This window comes from Moschus berezovskii, chromosome 17, assembly GCF_049115385.1.
Source record: "Moschus berezovskii isolate FMDL1 chromosome 17, NW_MosBer_1.0, whole genome shotgun sequence".
Lineage (NCBI taxonomy): Eukaryota > Metazoa > Chordata > Mammalia > Artiodactyla > Moschidae > Moschus > Moschus berezovskii.
Window position 1 is genome coordinate 44,640,300 of NC_142476.1, and position 25,427 is coordinate 44,665,726.

Here is a 25,427-nt window from a genome sequence, read left to right on the forward strand (position 1 = left end):
GCCTGGAGGATCCCACGGATAGGGGAGACTGGTGGGCTATAGTCCATCGGGTCGCAAAGAATCAGACATGACTGAGTGACTACACACACTTATCCAATATGACTCCATCTCAGCCCTTACCTTAAAGGCATCTGTAAAGACCCTGTTCCCAAACAAGGTCACCTTCTGAGGTTCTGGGTGGACATGATTTTTGTAGGGACACTATCCTCTTCGCTGCAGGTGGGGTGGCTTCCTCACATCACTCTGTGCCTTGCACTTGACTTTCAGGTCCTCCCTGACAGCCTCGGAGGGGCGAGGAGTAGTGTGGTGACACAGGTGATGCACGGCTGGCTGTCCCCAGGTGGGCATCCCCCGACACAGAGAGCAGGCGCCTTTGTCCCTGCACAGCCTCCCATGACAGCTCAGACCTGGCTCTGCTGTAGGATCAGGGGAGCCACGAGAGACCATGTGTCATTGCCAGCAGACGTGTCCTGATGACAAGGTTTCTACTACATGTGGCATCCCACCTCCTCCACCAGCAGGAAGGGCCTCTGAATTCTCTCTGTCCCCCAGACTCAACGACCACATCCCACATGGGCCCAGGGAGACCCCATGGTGCTCAGGTCACACCAGACACGGGCCCACTTGAAAGACTTCCTGAAGCCACTGGCTGTTTCCCTCCATCCCCTCCTCTCCTGCTTATTCTTTGTAAAGGTCTCAGCACACATCCCTGAAAATAAAACTGCTGCAACCCAGATCATCAGGGGTCAGAATTGCACGCACCCCAACCCTCTCCACCAGGAGGAAAAAAGGTTGATGAGGAAACAGAATGGTTGTTTTCCCCAACCTCGTTGAACCTGAGGCAACAATTTTAAAAGACACCTTAATTTATTTCTAAAAAGAGGCAAATGTAGCATTAAATCATTATCAGATGTGAGCAAAGCAAAGCCGCTAATCTGGCTTTTATTTGACTCCATTTAGTTAAAAGTAGCTTTCTGCCGGGGTAGGAGGAGGACGGGCAGGAGAGAAGAAATAGAATAATACTACTAAAAAATGCCCTTGATGGAAATGATAAGGTTCCTTTTGAAAGATGGTGTGTCTCTGTGCGTGGGGAGAAGGCAGCAGCTCCCAGCCCTTCAGAGATGCAGGGAGGCGGCTGGGCCCGGCTTTCTTATGTAAATCACCCACCACCACGCTGCCAGCAGTACCAGCTGGCCCTGGGACTGACTACTAGGAAGACAGAAGCCAGACGGAAACACTAGTCCACATCTCCGGAGTCAGTGCAGAACACGTGGAGTTCGTAGAGGAAGGAAGAAGGCCCGTCGTTCACAACGCAGAGTGCACAGTGAACTTGACTCAGGGTTTGGGACCCAGCAGAAAAGCCCCAAGATGGCGGATCACAGCCATGGCTTTTATTTGACGTTGAAAATTTATCACAAAACAAATCTCGGTTCTTTGTGAGAAAAAGGAAAAAAGAAAAGAAAGGGACAGAAGAAGAAAACACTCAGAATGACATAAAGTTTTCTTTTTTAATTTTTTAAAATTTTGACTCTGCTGGGTCTTTGTTGCCGTGCTAGGGCTTTCTCTAGTTTTGGCGAGCGGGGGCCACTCTCTTGTTGAGGAGCACGGGCTCTAGAGGACACAAGCTCAGTGGTTGTGTTACACCAATTTAGTTGCCCTGAAGCATCTGGGATCTTCCTGGACCAGGGGTTGAACCTGTGTCCCCTGCACTGGCAGACGAATTCTCAACCGCTGGATCACCAGCGAAGTCCCAGCATAAATTCTTGACAAGCTCAAGCCCCACCTTGTGCCTGATCCTCACTCTCCTGGAGGGGCTTCAAATCCTCACCTGTGCCCAAGAGAGGGCTCTGTGCGCCAAAGTGACTGAAGACCACAGTCCCCAGGGGAGGAGGTTTGGCATGGGGAAAAAAGGCAGAGGAAAGCTCCTCAGGTGTGCAGAGAACCTGCTTTTCAGACTTAAAAAAGCGTGGGCCACCTTCCCATCCCAGCTGAGCCCAGCTTCACTGGCCCCAGCCCCCGTGGCACTGAGGCCATGGCCACTGGAAGAAGGCGGGCCACTACTTCAGCCCCCAGTGCTGGTCCTGAGGCAGAACGGCTGTCCTCCCCAGCCCCGTCACCCAGTATCAGCCAAGCATCATCAGCTCGCCCCATGAGCCTGAGACCTTCTCAGCCCCTGCACCTCTGTCAGCTTCCTTCTCACCCACCCTCCTCTGAATCAACTCCTTTGTTTCTGCCCCCTCCCTGCCCTTCTCCTGCTTTTCCTGACGGACTTTATCACCACCTGATCACCAACGCTGTAGTCTAGCAGTGTCTGAGCGCCACCAGGAGGTCAGCTCCTGGCCTGCGGCAGGGATGGGGGTCGTCTCAGGGCACCACAACATCCCGACTCCTGCACGAGCTGGCAGGGAGGAGTGCCCACAGTCCCCTCGGATGGATGAATGAATGAAATAATGAGGGAGTGACGACAGACAGCCAGCAGCCCTGGCTGACGGCCTCTCTCCTGCCAAGGCCCCTCGCAGCTTCCTCGAGTGCACAACCTCCCCTGGCTCCTGCAAACCTGTAGCCCGAGGGCCCCCTGGGCACACCAGGGAGGGGCACCCTCCCCCCACTTCCAGTCAGGGCAGGACGCCTCCAGTCCCTCCACACGGCTTGCTGGGACAGTGGCCTGAGCTACACAAGGGCTCCCTTTCCAGTCTCTGTTTTATAGACTAGACGTGAGGTAGGGAAGCATCTGCGCCACCATTTTGCATGGATGGAACGAGCTCCTGGAGGATCTGCCTCTAGGAAAAGAGCAGCCCCTTGACTTTCCAGTTCTTAGAAGCATCTGGAAATGGGAGGAGATGAAAGTGAAGGATCCTATGCCCACCCCCACCCCCTCCATGGTGCACCGTCTCCCCACTTCCTCCTCCTCCACCTCCTTGGCCCCCAGCACAGAAAGTCACTAGGCTCCGGACCACCTTCCTTCCTGAAAGGCACTCCTCGCCAGGGCCTGGTCCCTGGTGACAAGGCCTGGGCCTGGACTGGCCTGTGTGGGCGAGCCGAGATCCTGCCGTGCGTGCAGTGGGCATGCAAGACGCAGGGGCTGCCCTTGAAAAGACAGCTTGGAGAATCTAAACAACAGCCAGGGACACCCTCTGTTGGGTTCTCACATTGTAAACTCAGTTCTTTTGTCCACACAAGCACTGGGATGCGGGTGGGCAGAATAATGTCCACCAGCCCAGGCTGACCTGATCCCTGGAAGACATGACTCGGTGACCTCGTGAGGTCCAAAGGATGGAGTTAAGGATCTTGAGATAGAATGGTTGCCCTGGACTCTCCAGGTTAAGTCCAGGGTCATCACAGGGCCTCACGGGGAGGCAGGGGGACCAGAATCAGAGCAGAGGCAGAGGTCTGTGCTGCCCTCCCCTCAGGTCAGGGCCAAGCAGACTCCCAGAGGCCACAAGCCATGGGCCATCTGACTGCCCTTGGCCACATCAATCTACAGGGAAAACCAAGCCTACTCTGTGGACAGAAAACCTCTGACGAAGGTGAAAACAGAAGAAAACACAAGAACTGCCAAAAGAGAAAATGTGTAAAAGTTTAGTATTTTTGGAGTTTTTTTAAAAGATGTGAAATAATACCAGTATAAAAAAATATTACATAGCAAACAATATAGTGTTTGTATAAAACTCAGTAAAAAAGCATAATTTTTTCATTTAAAATAATTCATAAAATACATTTTGCTGAGAGCGAACCCTAACGTCATAGGCAGTGAAGACCCCTGTGCTCCAGAGAGAGAGACTGGCCTGGGCTCACTGGGGCGCTCACATCTCCCACAGGGCTGCTATGCAGTGGGTACTGGCAGCAGCCTGACGGGGCGGGACAGGACTGTCATACACGGCCAGGCGCAGGGACCCCCGATCCTTGGTGGAGTCCACAGAGCAGAGTCCTGGGACAGGAGCAGCCGCTGAGAGCGACGGGACAGTCCCGTCCTCTACTGGTAGATGACCTTCACGCAAAAGGTCTCCTCGTTTTTGTCTTCGTGGTCATTGATGTAAATCAGGATCTCCTCCTCCCCAGCTCTCTGACGGGACGCAAACCGCAGGCCGATGGTATAGGTCTCGCCTCCCCCTACCTGGAAAGAAACGTCACCATACTTGTGCCCACCCCATCAGCTCCACAGGCAAACACACACACCCCAGGCTAGCAGCTTCCATAGAGGCAAACACACACACCCGCCCTACTCATGACGCTCCCCCCACTACCCCCCACCAGCTCCTCTCTCTTCCAGCAGCTTCCACACAGGCAAACACACACACGCGCGCACACACACACATACCCCACCCCACCCCCAGGCTGGCAGGCTTCAGAAAACACACGTACGTTCGGAACCCAATCTCCCATGTTACTGTCAAGCCCTCTCCCCACAGCTGCTCTTCCAAGTCCCCGGGAGACATGTCACTAAGCCCCCTCCCCTGACTGACAGACTCTGATCCACTCTGAGCCGCTGCTCACTTTCCCTAAAATAGCCACGGTAGATCAAGGCCTCACTTGCCAGACAATCTGGATGAAACTGCTGTGAAATTGCCGGGCAGGTGGGGGCCTAGGTGTGGGGTCAGAGGCCCAGGCAGAGTTCAGCGGGGGTGCCCCTGGGGATTGCAGGAATCTCACTGGAGCACAGACTGTTTCCCCCAGGACCTCCTGGAGCTCCCCACTTCACCCTGCAGGGTCCCACCCCCGAGCAGCCCGCACCTGGAAGGCGTCCTCCTTGAACTGCAGTAGGTGGGGGTGGTCACTGTGCAAGCGGTAGGCCCTCCTCGAGGGGTAGGGGTTGGTGTAGGTGATGCGCTTGTTGGCGCCCCTCCCGCCCCCCGCAGGCAGCTTGATCTCGAAGGCCTGCGGGGAGGACAGGAGTTGGCCCCTGGCTGCTTCTCCAGCGGTTTCCCAAGCCTGCCCTGCGCTCGGGGCCCTTAGACGCTGGACAGCTCCATAAATACAGCAGACAAGCCCCCCGAGGTCCTGGCCGAGGAGGCTCACAGTTCAGAAGCCAACACCCCCCAGACCCCAAGCCACTGGGCAGGCTGGGTCAGGGGACCAGGTGACAATCAGTGGACACCCCACCCCAGCCGCATGGCCCCGCATCCCACATCAGACCTTGGAGATGAGAGGTGGCCGGCAGGAGAGACACAGGAGCCACGAGGCCACCAGCTGGTGGGCATCCACGTCGACCAGGTGGAGGTGCGCGAAGCGGCTGCCCGGCCTGCGGGGCCTGACGCTCACATGCAAGTCCTGCACCCCGTGAGGGGGCAGCACGAACACACCTCTGGGGTCCGTCTTCCGGGGGACAGGGGAGAAGCGGGTCAGGAGGTGAGGGCTTCATCCCAGGGAGCCCCACAGTTCAGGGGTGACCACCTGTGCTGGGCAGGAAGCCCTCCAGTCTGCATGAAGTCAACCTTGCCACTGGCACCAGTACCAGCGAGGCACAGTCCATGTTCCCATCTCTGGGGTTGAGTCCCCTCCCCCACAGCAGGAGCCCTAAGTGCTGGAGCGGCCTCAGCGGAGAAGAGCTCAACCGGCCCATCCTCAGGTGAGGCATCCACATCATCCTGTCACCAAGATGTACAATGGCAGACACAATGACTCCAGAGTCACAGTTAATTCTTCCCGTGATGCACAATATATGTTCCCATAAATATCGTAATATATACTCCCAGCAATTCTACAAGTTGGTCCTGGGGGTCTGTAAATAAGTCAGTCATCCCACGAAGGCACATCTGGCAAAGGTGATGTGAACTAAGGCTCCGTTGACCTTCAGGAATCCCCTGAGCCACAGTGCCATTCCCATCCCCTCCCCGGGTGGGCAAGGAAGGGAGGGCCCAGGGGACCTCCTCGAGACCCAACAGCCCCCACCCAAAGGCCATACCGTCAGCTCTTGGGGGTGTGAGCTAAAAGCCTGCACTCTCCTAACTGTCTGCGTCCCCCGGAGGACGAGAGCCAGGCGGGTCCTCTGGCCAGTGATACAGGAGACGTCCACTCGCTGCAGCGAGTGCAGGTGGACCTGCCAGGTCTGGACAGGTGTTGCCAACCAGCGGTCTCTGTGGGCAGAAGCCATTCATAGTCAGCGAGGACAGTACGCTGACTGAGGGAGGGGAGGCCCAGGAGGCTGAGAAGGCGGCCAAGAGGGCAAGCGGTGCCCAGGTGCTGTCACCCCCATGGCCCCCTTCCCCCGAGGCCGAGGCTCTCAGGCAGGGCTGGGGCCTCTATGTGGCCTTGACCCTGAATAGAGACCCCAAATGTGTGGCAACACGGGCTTCGGCACACTTGCACCTGGGTCAGCAGAATCCCAAACCAGGCCCAGAGCAAACCCCATGGACAGCACAGCATGGACAAGGACATGGGCTCGGAGGCCACTTGGGCCTGAGCCCGGGCTCCGCACCAGCTGTCTGGTGCCACGGACACTGACCCTTGGTGGTAAATGGGCCTCAGGGACGCCTGCCCACAAGCCATCAAGAGAACAACCCTCTTTAGCCACTACCTGGCACCTGCAAGCCAGGCACTGACCCTCGGCTGGGGTGGGCCCTCAGTGCAAGTGACACCCTCAACCCTCCCCATTCTCAGACGGGCGCAGCAACCCCCCCAGCTTGCCTGTACTGGTTTTAAAGACTCTCAAGGCCTGGGAGATACGACTCACAGGAAGAGGGAAAGGGACTGAGGTCATTTCACTGGGTCCTCAGGCATCACAGGAAATGACACCACCTTCCACCTCCCTGGGGGGCGGGGTAGGCAGGACCACAGCCTGCATCTGTCAGACTTGGGAGGGGCCATGGGGACCAGGCTGTCTGGCCATCCCGGCACGTGCTGAGGCAGAAGTGGCCTCCTGCCTGGGTCTGAAGCGTCCCACCAGCTGGTAATGCCAGCTGAGCAGAAGCTCCTTGCAAGACCTCAGCCAGTCTCAGCTCACGTGGCCAAACGCCTGACAGCCTCCTTATCACAAGTGTAGAAGGCACAGGGCTGGCTACTTCCAGGGCCACCAGCAGTCCCCAACCTGCCTCCTCACCAGCCACCCCCCCACCCTCCACACCACCAGGGCCCACACACTCACACGTAGATGGTGACAAAGAAGTCCTTGACCTCCGGGCTAGGGCCACTGGCCACCTTCAGGAACACGTCACGGGGCTCCCCGGGGCCCTGTCAATAGGGGGCGCATCACAGCAACACTGGGCTCCAGCCCCAGCCCCCCAGGTCCCCAGGAAGCGAAAGCAGGTGTGAACCAGGCCCCGTCCCCCAACACGCTTTTAATTTTCCGTACTCGTCAGAATTCATTATTTTTGTCACTGCAAAAGAGAAAAATCCTTAACTTCTTGATTTCATATTGAGTTTAATAATTATATTCTGCAGGAGATTTTATCCCATTTCCTAACCAGTCATAACATAATTATGGCCGTTATCCTTGCACAATGGCAATTAATAAGTGCCTTAATTACCACTCACTTTATTCTGTTTGCCTCACGCATTTTTTTTAATTTAAATTCAGATAATCAAGGAACTGATCTGCTAGCAGGAAAAATGAAAACTCATTCATAAAACTCTCATGAGGATGTCAAAATAGCCCTTTAGCAGCTTAGAAACAAGTCACTTCAGTGAAAACCTAAAGTGAAGAGTGTGGGACACCCGGGATGCAAGCAGTAGGCAGGGCCTGGAGAGGGCAGGGCTGCAGAACTTACCACATTCTGTGTCTCACAAATGATGTTCGGGTCACTACATCGAACGTGGAGTGGGGGGTCCTCACTGGATGTCCCTACAGGGGCACCTGGAGGGGGGATATGAAAGCAAATGTCTTTTCCCAAAAGCCAAGGCCCCCATAGGTGCTTAACGAAACCCACTAAGGGACACAGCTGTCTGTGTGAACACCAGCGCTTCTTTCTCACCCAAGGGAGTAACCAAAGGAAGTGGGGCGGTACCATGGAGCCAGGAGCCAGATACAAAGGCTCAGTTCTGTTCTGAAGGCACCAGGGAGAAGTGAATAAGCAGGTGAATCCCCAGGTCCAACACAGAGGGCAGCACAAAGCCTGACACCCGAGGTTGGAGACCTTCCCAGGGCTGTGGATTTCAGGATGGAATCCGAGGGCCACGGGCGCCCTGCCACTGAAGAGGACGTGAGACGGTCACCATGTCAAACGGTCAGGCAGGAGGCTGCGCTGGGTTGTTTAAGAGCCGGGTTGATGGAAGAAGAATACTTGTCACCCTCGGGAGAAGCCTTTTCCACCTGCTGAACCTGCCATGGGCCAGCTGTGGGGAGAGCAGGACCTGCCTGGAAGGGTGTGCCAGGGCGGCAGGCGGATGGCCTTCTTCAGGAAGGTGAGCTCCGGGTGGTAGAAGCGGAAGACCTGGTCCACCACGTGGGGCTGCAGCTCCACTGTCAGGCAGAACACGGCCAGGAGCTTGCCGCTGCCCGCGCGGAACAGGACCTGTCGGAGAGCAGGCGGTGCAGGGTCAGGACCTGTACACGGGGTCTCAGGCAGCTGCGTGCACGGCACCTCTCTGGACAGACAGGGTGGGGGTCCCCGTAGGGTCTGCTCACCCCCAGGAGGTGGGAAGGGCAGGCAGAGTCAGACACACAGGGTCTGCAGTCATGGGTGCCTTCTGAGGGGACTGGCCCAGCACAGGTTCCACACACGTGGACCACACACAGCTGCCGCTCCTGACACTTCCTGGAGCGCTTCCCGTGCTCAGAAGGCCAGTGAGAAAGGTCTGCAGCTCTGAGTCCCCCTCTGATGCTCCCACTGCCTGCATGTGCTGGGAAGTCATTCTAGAAAATCTAGACACTAACCCCACCAGGTCCTCATGGGTGGGAGCAGAGCAGGTCCCCCAGATGGTAAAAGGGGGCTGTGCCTAAACCCAAATGGCTACAAATACAAACTTTCTTTTTTTAAAAAAAAAGTTATTCACTGAAAAAAAATATATATGCGTCCAAGAGAGGTTCTGACTGGGGAGATGATGGAGCCAGCATCTTTATTCCGGGACTCGGCCGCCCAGCGTGCTCTCAGGAGCCAGGATGGAGAGCGGCACACGGTCAACCCCAAAGCTGGACAACCTTCCCACATCAGCGCAAAGCTCAGGCACCCAGACAGACCTTCCACATGGAAAGGCTGCTCTTCCACTTTGTGGGTTTTACTATGAAAGCTTTTAGATGTGTAACTGGATGCATTATAACTGGACAGCTACCCCTGAGGCCACGTGAGTGTGGAACAGGCGCAAGCTGCACACTGCCCACCCTCTGGGCCCCAAGCACACAGGCTCCCTCCCCAGGGAGCCCTTCCTGAACTCACGGTCACTGTCCCTTGTTTGTCTTCACCGTTCCCTCCGGGTCTTTAAGTAACTCCATGTTGGCTCCACCTTTTTGGAGGGTCACCTGAAAGCCACTGCCCCATGCATCTGTCCCCAAGTCTGTTCCCATGACTCGTGTGTGCTAACCCGGCTCCATGATCCATTGGGAGGGGAGCCCCACCACTTCACCCACAACCCTGGCAGCTGCGCCCTGACACTCCTGCTGGAATTTCACTGCTATTCTGGGACTTTTAGCTCTACAATGACCGACTGTTTATTTAGAGCAAGGATCTATTCAGAGGGATCAGAAGCAAGGGCACCCCAGTCGTAATGAGCACACCCAGCACCAGACCTTAGTTTCTAAACACCACTCTCCACTAACAGGAACCTTAGATAACTGGCTGATCCAGACACGGAGCAGAAAGTCTAAGATAACTCAGGACGGAACATCTCATGCGCCAGGCACTAAGGAAGAGATCCAACAATGGCAGGGACTTGTCAAAAGGACACAGGGCCAGCTCAAAACAGAAGCCCCTGGTAGAGCAGTAAAACAGAGAAAGACAGTGACAAATGACAACCTGCTGAAGGAAACAAGAATTCATGCTCCAAGATGGTGACAAATAAACTACAGGAATGAATGGAGGGAGGCAAAGCTCTGCCTCACTTAGAACGTAGAAGGGATGATCAAATCTGAAAGTCACCGATAGCCAACCATCACGCAAGAATCATCAGTGAAGAATTATTTTAAAAAGAATGTCTATATGTGTAAAACTGAGTCACTGTGCTATACAGCAGAGATTGGCACAACACTGTAAGTTGACTATACTTCAATTAAGAAAAAAGAATCTTTTTAACGGCTGAGTAATACTCCATTGTGTATATGTACCAAAGCTGTCTTATCCATTAGTCTGCAGATGGACATCTAGGGTGTTTCCATGTCCTGGCTATTATAAACAGTGTTGCAATGAACATTGGAGTACATGTGTCTCTTTCAGTTCTGGTTTCCTCAGTGTGTATGCCCAGGAGTGCGATTGCTGGATCATATGGCAGTTCAATTTCCAGTTTTCTGAGGAATCTCCACACTGTTCTCCATAGTGGCTGTACTAGTTTGCATTCCCACCAACAGTGTAAGAGGGTTCCCTTCTCTCCACACCCTCTCCAGCATTTACTGCATGTAGACTTTTGGATAGCAGCCATTCTGACTGGTGTGAAAAACTAGAGCCTATTATACAGAGTGAAGTAAGCCAGAAAGAAAAACACCAATACAATATACTAACGCATATATATGGAATTTAGAAAGATGGAAATGATAACCCTGTATACAAGACAGCAAAAGAGACACAGATGTATAGAACAGTCTTTGGGACTCTGTGGGAGAGGGTGAGGGTGGGATGGTTTGGGAGAATGGCATTGAAACATGTATATTATCATACGTGAAATGAATCACCAGTTCAGGGTTGATGCATATTACAGGATGCTCGAGGCTGGTATGCAGGGATGACCCAGAGGGAGGATAAGGGGAGGAGGGAGGTGGGAGGGGGGTTCGGGAGGGGGAACTCATGTACACCTGGGGCGGATTCATGTCAATGTATGGCAAAACCAACCAATATAATATTGTAAAATAATTAGCCTCCAATAAAAATATAAAAAAAGAAAGATAACTCTTAAAAAAATAAAATAAAATTTAAATAAGTCTCTAAAAAAAGAAAAGAATCATCAGTGGATATGAAAACTAGCAGCGGAAGTTGCATGAGGAGCAAGATATTGACATGGTCTGAGTATCTCCTGACAAAATACATAGTCTGAGTATCTCCTGACAAAACATTATGGTTCTAATTATCATCTATAAAATACTTGTGAATAAATTTTACATTGAAGGAGACTGGTAGACACCATCTTAACCAAGTAAGAGAGTTGAATTAGCATCACTAGAAACAGAACAAATCAACATTGTGTCCCTCCCGATCAGAGGCTCTGAGAAGAACACAGCATACTAGCTGTGCTCATCCCGCCCTGGATGCACAGCCTGAACCCACTGACTCGCAAACACCAGACAAACTAGACTGAGGGGCACGTGGAAGAACTGGCCTTTGTGCATCCAAAGCACTGAGGTTGTGAAAGGCGAGGAAAACTGGGTGGGACCACCCAATGCACTGTGGGACCCCGGGTGGGTGAGGGGTCCAGGGTTGGGATATTTGGTAAAATGCAATCCAGGTCTATGATGAAATTGTATCAGTGTCAATTTTCCAAGGCTGAGCCCCGAAGAATCGATGCTTTTGAATTGTGGTGTGGAGAAGACTCTTGAGAATTCCTTGGATGACAATGAGATCAAACCTGTCAATCCAAAGGAAATCAACCCCAAATATTCACAGGAAGGACTGACGCTGAAGCTAAAGCTTCAATACTTTGGCCACCTGATGCAAAAAGCCAACTCACTGGAAAAGACCGTGATACTGGGAAAGACTGAAGGCAAAAGGGGCAGGGGGCAGCAGAGGATGAGATGATTAGACAGCATCACCCACTCAATGGACACGAGTTTGAGCAAACTCCAGGAGATAGTGAAGGTCAAGGGGGCCTAGCATGCTGCAGTCCATGGGGTTACAAAGTGTTGGACAGGGCTTAGCAACTGAACGACAACAACTGTGGTCCTTATTTTCGGGACATATGAGTTCTAAGTTTCAAGGAGCAACCGGGCATTTTGCCCATAACGTATTCTCAAAGTGCTCAGAAAAAATATATATATATGGATAAGTATAGACACAAAATGATAAGGTGAAGGTAAAATGTCAACAACTAGGAATCTGAGTAAATAATACATGGCAATCCTTTGCACTATTCTTATAACTGTTCTCTAAGTTTGAGATTATTTCAAAATTTAAAAAGACACAAAAATAAATAAATTTTAAAAAGGCACAGGAGCTAACTTGAAAGGGATGGCCATGGCCAGAGAGAGGACAGTTTAATGGCCACTGCCTACTACACAGAAAATATAAAACCACGAGTTCATAATGAGACTTCCCCAACACTGACCATCTTTGAAGGTTCCTATTGGAAGGACTGATGCTAAAGCTGAAACTCCAATACTTTGGCCACCGCATGCGACGAGTTGACTCACTGGAAAAGACTCTGATGCTGGGAAGGATTGGGGGCGGGAAGAGAAGGAGATGACAGAGAATGAGATGGCTGGATGGCATCACTGACTCAATGGACATGAGTTTGGGTGGACTCTGGGAGTTGGTGATGGACAGGGAGGTCTGGCGTGCTGTGATTCACAGGGTCGCGGAGAGTTGGACACGACTGAGTGACTGAACTGAACTGAACTGAGGGCACAACTCATTATTTTAAGAACTGATAAGCAAAGGGAAAGAATCCAACATTCGCCCTGACCTTCTGGTGTAAGATATATTTCAGGGTGACCAAACTGCTGGCGGGGGAAGCTCTCATTTATAGAAGAATCACAAGCAGTAAGTACAGGAACAATGAGAGAAGTGGAGCTTCACCATGCTCCACCCTGATGGAATAATGGGTGTGGACAGTGGGCCTTTAGTGGACACAGTAGCCACCAGGAATAGCCAGCCGCCTAGGCCTCTGCACATGAGGCCACAGTCAGCCCACTGAGGCTGGCCCATGGTGGCCGGCCCACGCCCAGTGACTCCAGGGACAGAGCGCCAAGGACAGTGGGCCCCGGCTTCCACAGACCAATCGCAAAAGGATGAGCAAGCACAGACTGGACATCGGGCCATCCTGAGGATCTGCTGCTAATATGGGGGCAGTGATGATGGCACAAAGCCAGGTTAAAAAATAAGTCCTTATCAGTTTAGAGATACATACGGAAGTAATTATGAGTAAACTCATAAGGTGTCTGGGATTTGTTTTAAAACTCCAAATTCACGTAAGGAAAAATTAACCTCTCAGATTTCATTTATAGCCCTAACTAAGAAGTTGACACATTCCTTAGACAAAAGCAAAGTTGTGGCTCCATGTTTAAATAAGATACAGCAAATTTTCCCCGGTCATGGGTCATGGGCACAGGACTGCCCCCCAACAGCAAGACTCAGGAATACAAGGCTGCCAGTTTCTCAGTCTTGGAAATCTGTTCTTGGGGCAAGGAGTGGGACAAAAGTGTTCTTGTTTTTACTTTCATTTACTTTCAAAAGGCATTTTTTTTTTCTTTTTCGGAAAGGCACTCAGTCATGTTTGACTCTTTGTGACCCCATGGACTATACAGTCCATGGATTTCTCCAAGCCAGAATACTGGAAAGGGTAGCCCTTCCCTTTTCCAAGGGATCCCCTCAACCCAGGGATTGAACCCAGGTCTCCCACATTGCAGGTGGATTCTTTACCAGCTGAGCCACAAGGGAAGCCCAAGAATACTGGAGTGGGTAGCCTATCCCTTCTCCAGGGGATCTTCCCAACCCAGGAATCAAACTACGCTCTCCTGCGTTGCCGGTGGATTCTTTACCAACTGAGCTATCAGGGAAGCCTTTCAAAAGGGCCTGGAGAAATTCATGGACTGTACAGTCCATGGGGTCGCAGAGTCGTACACAACTGAGTGATTTCAAAAGGCGTTAGTCTACCAAAGAAAGAAAACAAAAACAAATTTCTATAAAACAACAGTTTCCCAGATAAGGACCTATTGTATAGCACAGGGAACTCAATACTCTATAATGACCTATATGGGAAACGAATCTGAAAAGAGTGGATATATGTAGATGTCTAACTGATCACTTTGCTGTCCATCTGAAACTAACACAACATTGCAAATCAACTGTACTCCAATAAAATTAAAAAAGAACACGACAGTGACCCAGGCTCCCCTAAGGACATCCTGTATCGGCAGGTGGGTGATTGGGAAGTGTACCCTGCAAAAAGCCGTACCCAGAGAGGGCAACGGGTGAGTCCTACTTCCCAGAAGTAATACACGGACACACACACACCACCTTGATTCTACACAACACAGGATGCTCTGTCAGGGTCAGAAGGCCCGTCTGACCCTGAGTGTGGGGGCTATGCAGTGCCGGCTACAGCAGACACAATGGGGGCTGGGTGCTGGCTTCCCACTAAGCAAGTCTCCAGGGAGGTTTTTCCATCCTAGACCCCTGCCTGGAGGCCATACCAGCATCCGGCTGAAGCTGCCACCGCCCTGTTCGGACACGTAATGTCCACCTCCATGGGCCCTGCCCCACCGCCACCCTAGACCTCTCCCCTCTAGGAGGTGCAGAGAAGGGCATGGGGGCCTGAGAAACAAACCACAGAACCCATGACACCCTTCACCCCTCCACTCAGAGGACCGCTGGCTGGCACTGCCAGACCTCAGACCATCCAGATGGGAGGCCTACTGTCCTCTGCCCCTTACCTTGGCGTGTTTGGTGGGCATCGCGCTGGACTTACGGGGTGACCCGGCATCCGTGTCCTTCTCTGATCTCAGCTCAGCAGAGGCCTGCAAGGAACCATGAGCCCCCAGGGTCATGAGACAGAGGCCCAGGGTGACAGGTACTTCTCATCTGTAGGACCTTCTACCTGTAGGACTTTCTTCCTGTAGGAACGGCTGCCACCCTGAGTCCATGGCCTCAGAGGCCCCTTTACTCTCACAGTGACCCCACCCCAGCAGCTGCTGTTATTAACCAACCCCCACGCCCCAGACAGGAAGCAGGGCATGCTGAGCTGTAAGGGGGATCAGAGCCCATAACCCAGCTCTGCTCAAAGCCAGAGGCCTGACACCTTCACTACAGTCCGGACAACCTCTTGCCCCAAAAGTGCATCCAAAGAGCCTGCACTGGAAACTGTGAGCCCCTCACGCCCGTCTCAGTGGTGAGCAACCCCTTGCAGAGCCGACCTCACGGCGTCAGGATGGAACACAGCCGCCATACCCAGCCCATCACAGCAGGCACTCTCACACCCTGAAAAGAAACCCCCAGGTGTCTGCAGTTCATGTCAGGGAGCAAGCAGCAGTGACTACAGAGTAGGAAACCCTAGAAAGTTTCAACCCGTTGGCTCCTCTGAGATTTAAAAGAAAGGCTCTTCTACCAAATTAATAAAGAGGATGAAGAGGAGGTGGTCCAGCTTTCCTGAGTGCTGAGTGACCTGTCAGGGCTGCTGGATCACAGCACAGGTGCTGGGTATGGGTGGGTGGGGGCGGGCGCAGGTGAGACAGTGACAGCCAAGGGCTAACCGTCTTTGACCACACGAGGCCCCCACCACATTACTTGGCAAGTAGGCTTTGCCAGGTGCCTGGCCAGCCCCTTGGCACAAGAAGACTGGCCTTCCTCACCTGTGCCGAGGCCCATGGGCCCACAGAGAAAGTCTGGAACTTGAAGGGGATGTGGGCAGTCTCCCGAGGTCGCAGGAAGAGTTGGGGGGCCAGGCTGCCCCGCAGGTGGAACATGTCCTCCTCCAGCGGCGTGTGCAAGTCAGTCATGTCCTTGAAGTACCGCCACTCCTGACCGTCCAGGATGAGGCTGGAGGAAGGGGAGACAGCGCTGGGCACAATGTCCTTCTGGTCAGTCCCAGCAGTGGGGGGATGAGTTGGTAGGGGTAGATGCCCCCACCCACTCAGACCCGGTGACCAGGACCCTCAAGGGCAAAACCAGCTCAGCTTTCAGTTGGAGCTGAAGGTAAAGGCTGGGGGCCTCATGGGGCGCCCGCAATCCTACCTGAGCTCAGGGTTGTCTATCTCGATGGTCACCGTGTGCTGCGCATTGTGGGGGTTCCTCAGGGCGAACTCGAAGAACTCAGCAGCGCCCAGCGTGGCGTGGATGGTGTGCTGAGTGGTGATGGCCGTGCTCAGCGCGCTGGCGATGCTCTCCGCCTTCATGCGCTCACGGTAGGCGGCAATGACCTGCAGGTCTCGGGCGTGCTGGGCATGGAGGCTCTGCTGGGCCTGCAGACACAGGGGTCGAGGGGGCCATGGTCCCGAGGCTCGGCGCGGCTTGGGGGCTGTTTTCTGGCTACCTCCCCTTCTCCACCCCAAATGCCAGACTCCTTTGGAATCAACACCACCCCCTTCTTGGACTTGGGGGTCAGCCGCCTCCAGCCCCAGAGGACAGAGAATGGGGCTGCCTGTCTGCAGCAGCCCTGGTTCCCTCTGCCCGCAGGTGATGTACCTACGGGAGGTGAGGTCTGCCCACATGCCCCCTGAGACCACAACCACCCACCTGGGCGCACTAAGAAATTAAAACCTGAAGTTGCCAATAAAAGAGGAGAGAATAGCCCCAAAACTAAGACATGTGATCAGCTCCCCGGCCAGGTCTGCAGCAGTGGCAGCAGAAGTCCTATCGGCAAGCAGTCACCAGGAGGGGCTATGGCCAGGCCTGACTGACCGCCAGCTGGGTCAGGGTCCAGACCCAGGCACGCTGCCATGGCGGGTCTTGGCGTGGGTCCTTTGTCCACCTCTGTCTTCAAATCTTCATATTTCCATGGGCTTGGCCACCCCAGGTGTGTTAGAGGCTAGAGGTGGGCTTATTTTTCTTGGGCACCTTGTAGTGGAGAGTGAGGTCCAGGACCCGGGGAGGCGCCATGTGCTGGGGAGGCCACGAGAGGCTCCAAACATGGAGGAGGCCCGGACAGCTGAATGCCTTCAGACTCTGATGCAGAAGGCAAGGACCAAATCTGACTTCTGACTTAAATTAGTTTGCATATTGACTTCCCCATATCCAACATTCTGGCCTCTCCCCAGAAGAAAATTGAAGCTGAGCCTTGTTTCTCCCGGGGGATTTGAAAAGAGGAGGGCAGTAGTGTTGACACTTGAGACCTCCCTACGTGGGCATTTTATGACCAGAGCTTTGCTATGGAATGGAACCTCTGCCAGGCTGGGCTGGACACCACAGCCAGACCTAATTCAGGGTGAGAAACAAACAGAACTGGGCTTTTCAACCTGGACTTGAGAAAGAGAGCTATTCTGGCCTGTCTCCAAGTGGAGGGGACACAGCCTGTACTGCCCACCAGTTAGAAGCCCCAGGACAAGGGCTCTGGGGAATAGGCCCGTGAAGATGGGCACAAGGCTGTCCCATCTTCAGACTGACTGCCCAGGTGAGCACAGTGACGGCCACTCCCCAGTTCACTGTAGGCCTGGTGGGTAAAGCCAAAGATAGAGGCAGTGTGGCCCCGGACATAAGGTGCCCACACTGCTCCAGGCCAGGGGGATAGGCTGGAAAGAAGGAGGGGCCCGCCTGAAGGGTCTGGCACCAGCTGCAGCTGCCTGGCACCGCCACTGTTAACCCAGCTCAGTCTCATACACATATGAGCCAGTCCTCCAGTATCACCTTTATAACTGGTGAAGTAAAAAGTGAAAGTGTTAGTCGCTCAGTCGTGTCCAAATTTTTGCAACCCCATGGACTATAGCCCACCAGGCTCCTCTGTCCATGGAATTCTCCAGGCAAGAATACTGGAGTGGGTTGCCATGTCCTTCTCCAGGGGACATTCCCGACCCAGGGATTGAACCTGGGTCTCCTACACTGCAGGCAGACTCTTTACCATCTGAGTCATCAGGTGTGCCGAAAGCCATCAGTAAAACAGAGGTGATGTCTCGGTCTTTTTCTGCCACAGTTCTGTCTTATTTCTTAATTCAAAACCCACGCAGACAAAGGTGATGACACGTAGTGGATCCCTCAGACTCCCAGAGGCAGCAGTTGCTACTGCAGCCCCCAGACTGCGGTCCAGGGGTGGGCACACCACCCACCAGTGCAGGGACACTCATGAACCACACACTGGCATTTCTGGAAAGTAAAGCCCTCTCTTTGGTGGCACTTGGCATGGTCTGACAACATGGAACATGGGACTAGTGCCACCAATTTGCTAGCGTGAGGGGCAATCCTGAGGCGCCAGAGGTGGGGTGTGACCGACAGCAGTCATTGGGGCAGTTGCTGACCTGGGCACTGGACACAGGGTAAGCCGAGTGCCCCTCACATGGAAGCTGTGGCTGCCCCAGGACCAACCAGAGGTTCTGACTGTGCACTCGTGGACCCAGGCCAACCACCTCCCCCCAGAAGCCGGAGACCCTCAGCCTTAAGTGTGACCATCAGGGAAAGAAAGCTGCACCCCTAGCTGTCTCCTGTCCTCCCATGACCCCCAGCTCCTGGGGTCCATGGAACTACGTGGTTCCATGTGCTACCCACATGCAGGGTCAGCCAGGACACGGTGCCTGCTGACTCTTCCCGAGGACCCACTGACTTCACAGAACTTCCATCTCTGCTTCAAAGATGGGAATCTTTCCAGAAAGCTCTGGAAGGGAGAGAGACTACCGTATATTTGATAAATCAGGTTACTTTCACCTCAAAATTCTCCAGGGCTATGAACCCAGGAAATCATCAAAATTTAGCAGAAAATTCTCTTGTATTTGGAAATCCAGTTACTTCCAAATTTACTGCTGTATTCAAAACAAGGGTTCTGAGCTGTTGATCTTCTCTAACAGAACCTATCAAATAAGAGGAAATCAGCCAAATTAATCATAATAATGATGTTGGTAACAACAGCACTGGCAGTTGTCGGGTGGAGGACCTGCTGTGCATGTGGCCGGCCACCCAGAGGCTGGGACCCCTGGCATCCCCGAGTAGCAGTTGATTGGCCCTCGGAGGCTGCACAGGAGGCAGTGGCCTGGGTGCCCTGTGGCCCAGAAGGAGGCCTGTCCCCAGCCCAGCCCTGGGTCAGCTTCCCTCGAGGCATCCTCACAGACACAGCGCTGCTCCACGGCAGCGAGACTCTGCCATGCTCGGCTCCCGTGGTCCACTGGCTGTCTGGGCCCCACCGGCCACATCCCCTCTCACATTCCCTCCTGCTGTGCTCCACGCCCTTCCTCCCCACCAACCCAGGGCGGTTCCTTGTCCACTTGTGGGCACCAGGTGAGAGCCAGGCATTGCAACTCTATTTGTGTCCGCCAGGCCACGGGCACAGGCCTGGCTGGAGAAGGTTGCCATCTGTTCAGACACCCACCTGCCTTGATATAGAGGCCCCTAGGGCCCCTGTGGGCTCCTCATCCCATAAACTCATAAGGTACAACCATTTTCTCCTCCTATTTCTTAGCTGCAAAATACTATAAGGTCCTACTCAGATTTTTAGTCCAAAGTGGGAATTCTGATCATCACGGTTGCTCTGATACCTGTGATATAAAGTCCTCATGACTTTGCTCCCCAAACCTGGGGAACCCTCAGAATCCCTCTCGGAACTGTTTTAAAAGTTTAGGCTCCAAGGACCCCAACCCGCACCAGCAATTAATTGGAACGGAGCCCAGGAATTGGTTTTTATTCAAACCACTGCCATAATTCTGGCTTGAAAACCTCCCCTGATGGCTGAGAAGGTGAGTCTCTCATGTTCTATAACGAGGATGCATAAGGGACAGGGTGGCTCCTGCAACGTTCCGGTGAACCCGCCTGCTCCTACTGGGGGGCCCAGGACCCAGACTTACCAGCGCACCCAGCCCGCGGCGGCCTGGCTCCGATCCACACTCCCGCAGTCGCACAGCCCTCATGCGCTCCAGCTTGCGCCTGCGGACGGCATCCCCCTCTTGACCGATGCCCTGGGGCCCCCGGGCCCCCGGTCTTGGGGGTGTGAAGAGCAGAGCAGCCAGTTCGCTGTCCACATCGGCCAGCTTCTGGGCTTGGACCACATTTTTCACTGCTGGAAGGTTCAAAGAGAGGCTCAGAGGTTAAAGGGCAGAGTTTACGCTCTCTAAACAGCCAGAGCTCCGTGCCTACCAGAGCACTTCACCCAGCAAGTGAGACCAGAAAGCCCTCAGCTTCTCATGAACCCTGGGGTGCTGACACAGGTAGAAATGGTGCATCCTGCCCTGCTCAGCATCCTTCCCTTCTCCAGCCTCTCACATAGAGGGGATTCGGTCTCGGTCCCAGGACGCAAACGTATGAATCCCCCACTAGGTGATCGTCTAGGGAAAGGCTCAGTGTTGCAGAAGCTCATGCACTCAGCATGCCCCAGGGCCTGAGACACCCTCACCCAGGCCCGCGACCCTGCTCACCCCCAGCCCCTCCAGAGAGCACCCTCAACACCCAGCACCACTCTGAGCTCAGGCACATGGTCCCGGCAGGTCCTCAAACTCATCTGGATGGGGGTGTCACAAGCCCTAAGTTCAGATCAGGAATCGGGGGCTCTGATGAGTCCTGTCCCTCAGCCTGAGGCCCCTGGATGTCCAAGGTGGGTGAAGATTGGACCACCCTGGCTTGCATCCCAAGCCCTCTGCTCTGCACCTGCTTCCTCTGACTGGTGGGGCCCTCCAAGCAGCGTTTCCTCTGGGGGTTCTACTGGAACCCTGGACCCAAAGGAAAGCGGTGCAGCTGACAAACAGAAGCCGCAGCAGGCAGGCCAGGCCCCGGCAGGGAGGAGCGCTGCACTGCCTTCCTCCCGTCCGTGGTGCTCCTGCGACACGTGCACATGGCAGAGCCACATCACGAGCTGACACACGGACTCGCGGGCAATCACTAAACCAGGCACAGGTGAGCAGGTGAGAGGTCGCCCCCGACCTAGAACCGGGTACTTCCTCCAGGCACTCCCAGAACCACAGGATGTAACCTCGAGCCTGAACTCCGCTGGCCGGGTGCCCACTCCCCATCCTCGTGTGTCTCCGCCTCCTGCTGCAGTGCTCCACAGCCTCCCTCAATAGAAACAAGCACTATTTCCAGGTTCCGGGTGCCATGAGATGGTGCAGACATCTCACACTGTCACCCCAAAAGAGCACGTGTCCTGTGTATGGGGTCTAGCTCCACGGGGATGGGAGCTCCAACCTCGATCGGGCTCAAGCAGCCCGAGGCCCACAGTCCCACGAGGAGGGGCCAGGGTGAAAGACAAGCAAGGCTGGGGGTGATCAATCAGCTAGTCTGTTCAGACTGCATCACCCCAACAAATGACTTTCCCGGTTCCAATGAAACCAGAAATGAAATTCCAGCGTGACCGTGCGAGACCGCACTGCTGAAGCCAGGAAGCACCTTGTAGAGCTTGACACAACTTCCTGCTTCTAGAGCTTTGCTGGACAGTGGAGACACGGCTTCTGGTAGAGCATCCCTACCCTCTGGTTTTGATCAAAATAGTGATCAGAGGACCAATGACCCTAGAGGCTCTCAATCCCTTCAACAAATCCTCACTGCTGTAACTCCCTGCACTGCCCTGAGGAGCCCCTGACCTGCCAGGCCCTGGCCATGGGTTTTACAAACCCACTCCCACCTTTTTGGCTTCATACTGCTCATGCAAAAAGGCAAAATGGTTGTCTGAGGAGGACTTACAAATAGCTGAGAAAAGAAGAGAAGAGAAAGGCAAAGGAGAAAAGGAAAGATATACCCATCTGAATGCAGAGTTCCAAAGAACAGCAAGGAGAGATAAGAAAGCCTTCCTCAGTGATCAATGCAAAGAACTAGAGGAAAACAGAACGAGAAAGACTACAGATCTCTTCAAGAAAATTAAAGATACCAAGGGAACATTTCATGCAAAAATGGGCTCAGTAAAGGACAGAAATGGGATGCACCTAAGAGAAACTGAAGATATTAAGAAAGGTGGCAAGAATACACAGAAGAACTATACAAAAAAGGTCTTCATGACCCAGATAACCAGGATGTTGTGATCACTCGCCTAGAGCCAGACATGCTAGAATGCGAAGTCAAGTGGACCTTAGAAAGCATCACTATGAACAAAGCTAGTGGAGGTGATGGAATTCCAGTTGAGCTATTTCAAATCCTAAAAGATGATGGTGTGAAAGTGCTGCACTCAATATGCCAGCAAATTTGGAAAACTCAGCAGTAGCCACAGGACTGGAAAAGGTCAGTTTTCATCCCAATTCCAAAGAAAGGCAATGCCAAAGAATGTTCAAACTACCACACAATTGCACTCATCTCACATGCTAGCAAAATAATGCTCAAAATTTTCCAAGCCAGGCTTCAACAGTACGTGAACTGAGAATTTCCAAATATTCAAGCTGGATTTAGAAAAGGCAGAGGAACCAGAGAGCAAACTGAGAAATCCACTGGATCATCGAAAAAGCAAGAGAGTTCCAGAAAAATATCTATTTCTGCTTTATTGACTCTGCCAAAGCCTTTGACACAACAAACTGTGGAAAATTCTTCAAGAGATGGGAATACCAGACCACCTTACCTGCCTCCTGAAATCTGGTCAAGAAGCCACAGTTAGAACCAGAGATGGAACAATAGATTGGTTCCAAATTGGGAAAGGAGTAAGTCAAGGCTGTATATTGTCACCCTGCTTATTTAACATCTATGCAGAGTACATCATGTGAAATGCCAGGCTGGATGAAGCACAAGCTGGAATAAAGACTGCCAAAAGAAATATCAATAACTTCAGATATGCAAATAACACCATCCTTACGGGAGAAAGTGAAGAGGAACTGAAGAGCCTCTTGATGAAAGTGAAAGAGGAGAGTGAAAAAGTTGCCTGAAAACTCAATATTCAGAAAACTAAGATCATGGCATCCAGTACCATCACTTCATGGCAAATAGATGGGGGAACAATAGAAATAGTGAGAGACTTTATTTTCTTAGGCTCCAAAATCACTGCAGATGGTGACTGCAGCCATGAAATTAAAAGACACTTGCTCCTTGGAAGAAAAGCTATGACCAACATAGCATATTAAAAAGCAGAGACATTACTTCGCCAACAATGGTCCATCTAGTCAAAACTATGATTTTTCCAGTAGTCATGTATGGATGTGAGAGTTGGGCCATAAAGAAGGCTGAGTGCCGAAGAATTGATGCTTTTGAACTGTGATGTTGGAGAAGACTCTTGAGAGTCCTTTGGACTGCAAGGAGATCCAACCAGTCAATCCTAAAGGAAATCAGTCCTGAATATTCACTGGAAGGGCTGATGCTGAAGCTGAAGCTCCAATACTTGGGCCACCTGATGCAAAGAACTGACTCACTAGAAAAGACCCTGATGCTGAGAAAGACTGGAGGCAGGAGAAGGGGACAACAGAGGTGGTTGGATGGCATCACCGACTCAATGGACATGAGTTTGAGCAAGCTCCAGGAGTTGGTGATAGACAGGGAGGCCTGACCTGCTGCAATCCATGGAGTCCTGAAGAGTTAGACTTGACTGAGCGACTGAACTGAACTGAATTCCCACTGGTTCCCAGGGATGGGGACTTCCTGCTCCATCAGTCAGCTCTCCATCCATCCTCTGGGTGGCCAGAGAGACCAGCTCGGTGTAGAGAAGCACTAGATCCAAAGCAGGGAATCCAGACTCTAGTCCCAGTTCACAACCCTAACCACACCACCGGTCAAATCACCTGACCTCTCTGCCTCGGCTTCTCTGACATTAAAATGAGTTGTCTGACTCATGCACTGCGGATCCCCTAGAGCATCTGAATGTACCCAGGCCCCCCTTCCTGGGAAGAACAAGGAGGACCCACAAAGTTTGGGCTGAGGTTCCAGGAGACTTGTGGGATTCTGGAGGCCTCCTTCTCCTAAGCCCCTCAGCTCTGACTTCCCACCCGGGGCACAGATTCAAGGCCAAAAACATCAAGTGCCATCAACACAAGAAGCTCATGGTGGTTTTGGATTCACACGAGATGACCGACAACATCTGGGGGGTGCTTTTCTAAGGGCAGCCTCCACTTTTTATTCCAAGGACAGTATTTGACATTTAGGTCTGTGGGTCATTTGACAGAAAATCTTCCTAGTTATGCAAGATTTTCACCAAGCCCAGGTCTTTATCGCCCGAGTTTCCTAACTGCTTTATTTTTCTCTTTCCAACATGAGGAGCTTCTAACTAGTTTTAAAAATCAGTCTCTGTTTATCCTGAACTTTCTCCCTTTCCTTGTCCCCCACAAAGCAGCAGCTGCCTAAAAACAAACGTCACTCACAGGACTATGAACTCCGAAGAATAACAGTGGCTTCCATCATCTGGAGAGGGCAGGGTGGATGGGCATGGTGACTCAACATGGCCTGCAGGTCACTGAGCCAGACGCTGAGCCACCAGTCCACCCCCAGATCCAGGAGAGCGGGCACCACACAGCCTCACACGTGTGAACCTGCACACGCATTCACACACATTCACACACATTCACACGGCCTCCCTTCCCTCACTCCATCCCACCCCCTGCCCATCACACCATGCACAACACTCCCCTCCCACCCGCAGGTTCCTTGCCCTCTCCACTCACGTCTGGGGCCCCCAGGTGTCAGGAGGCTGCCTCCCATGAAGTTGCCGACTCCATCATTTGAGATGACCCTCGACCTGGAAGGTGGCAGGGAACTGGGACTCCTCACTCTCTGTTCACACAAGTGACCTGTATGAAAACACCCCACACACACACCACCCCGCACAGGACATTAATACCAGAACTGAGTCTGATAACACACACACACCCCTGATAAGGAGATCTGGCTTCAAATACCCGCTGACCCACCAACATCCCCACATTCCACTCTTGGTCTGAATTTGTTTTGCGACAGAGATGGTGGGTGGCCAGCAGAGGCCTGTTTTCCCTCAAGCACCCTGCTCTCCAGGTCCACACCTCCTCTCCTTCCCCTGAGCAGCCATTTGCTCTCCAGAGAGGAGTCGGGGCTCAGGACCCTCAAGGCAGGTCCCCGGGAGCCCAGCCTCGTGCTCTGGGATAGTCACAGACTCTGTCGTCAGCCCTCGAGTGTCACGCTGCTGCAGGAAGGCCTTTGTACCCTTCTGCAAACATCTGTGCCCAAAAACTCCTTGCGGGGAGGAGTCTCCATGTGGGAACCCCCAGGGAGAGACGAGACCCCCACAGAGCCCCTGGAGGAAAGTGGAAGGAGCCTCAATAGGGGGCCCTTGGGTGAGACAGAAGCCCCCACACAGGGCCCCTGTGGGTAGAGGAGAGGAGACTCCATGCGGGGCCTGGGGGCTGTTTGCTGAAAGAGCCCTGGAGGGGACAAAGTTGCTTCAGGGGACAGGGTGTCCCAAGGGCCAGCCCCACTTCCCTCCAGCTGAACTGGGGCCGGCTTCACTACTTCCAGTGTTGTCTGGTCCCAGGGATGACAAGTGTTTGCCGCAGACGTGCTTCGCCTGGGTGGATGGGCCTTGTCCTCGGGACCACCACCTCTCTGCATGGACCTGACACCCTTCGCAGTGAGGCAGACAGAGCTCAGCTGTCAGATCCGGAAATAACCACCAAACACAAGACACGCCACTCGTCTCTCTGA

The 25,427-nt window shown here is 53.2% G+C and overlaps 1 protein-coding gene across 1 annotated transcript in view; it reads right to left on the reverse strand.

Annotated features, from left to right (window-relative positions):
- Window positions 1–3,538: 3,538 nt before the first annotated feature.
- Window positions 3,539–25,427, reverse strand: part of NPHP4 (nephrocystin 4) — a 139,556-nt gene continuing 117,667 nt past the window's right edge. Inside the window, exons 20-31 of the mRNA XM_055419433.2 lie at window positions 24,416–24,541; window positions 19,706–19,917; window positions 15,960–16,186; window positions 15,578–15,764; window positions 14,663–14,746; window positions 8,291–8,447; window positions 7,704–7,789; window positions 7,082–7,167; window positions 5,903–6,074; window positions 5,134–5,313; window positions 4,732–4,875; window positions 3,539–4,114 (exon numbers count right to left, since the gene is read on the reverse strand). Of these exons, the coding sequence (XP_055275408.2) occupies window positions 3,974–4,114; window positions 4,732–4,875; window positions 5,134–5,313; window positions 5,903–6,074; window positions 7,082–7,167; window positions 7,704–7,789; window positions 8,291–8,447; window positions 14,663–14,746; window positions 15,578–15,764; window positions 15,960–16,186; window positions 19,706–19,917; window positions 24,416–24,541 (1,802 nt within the window). The 3' untranslated portion in view covers window positions 3,539–3,973. The remainder of the gene's footprint in view (window positions 4,115–4,731; window positions 4,876–5,133; window positions 5,314–5,902; window positions 6,075–7,081; window positions 7,168–7,703; window positions 7,790–8,290; window positions 8,448–14,662; window positions 14,747–15,577; window positions 15,765–15,959; window positions 16,187–19,705; window positions 19,918–24,415; window positions 24,542–25,427) is intronic.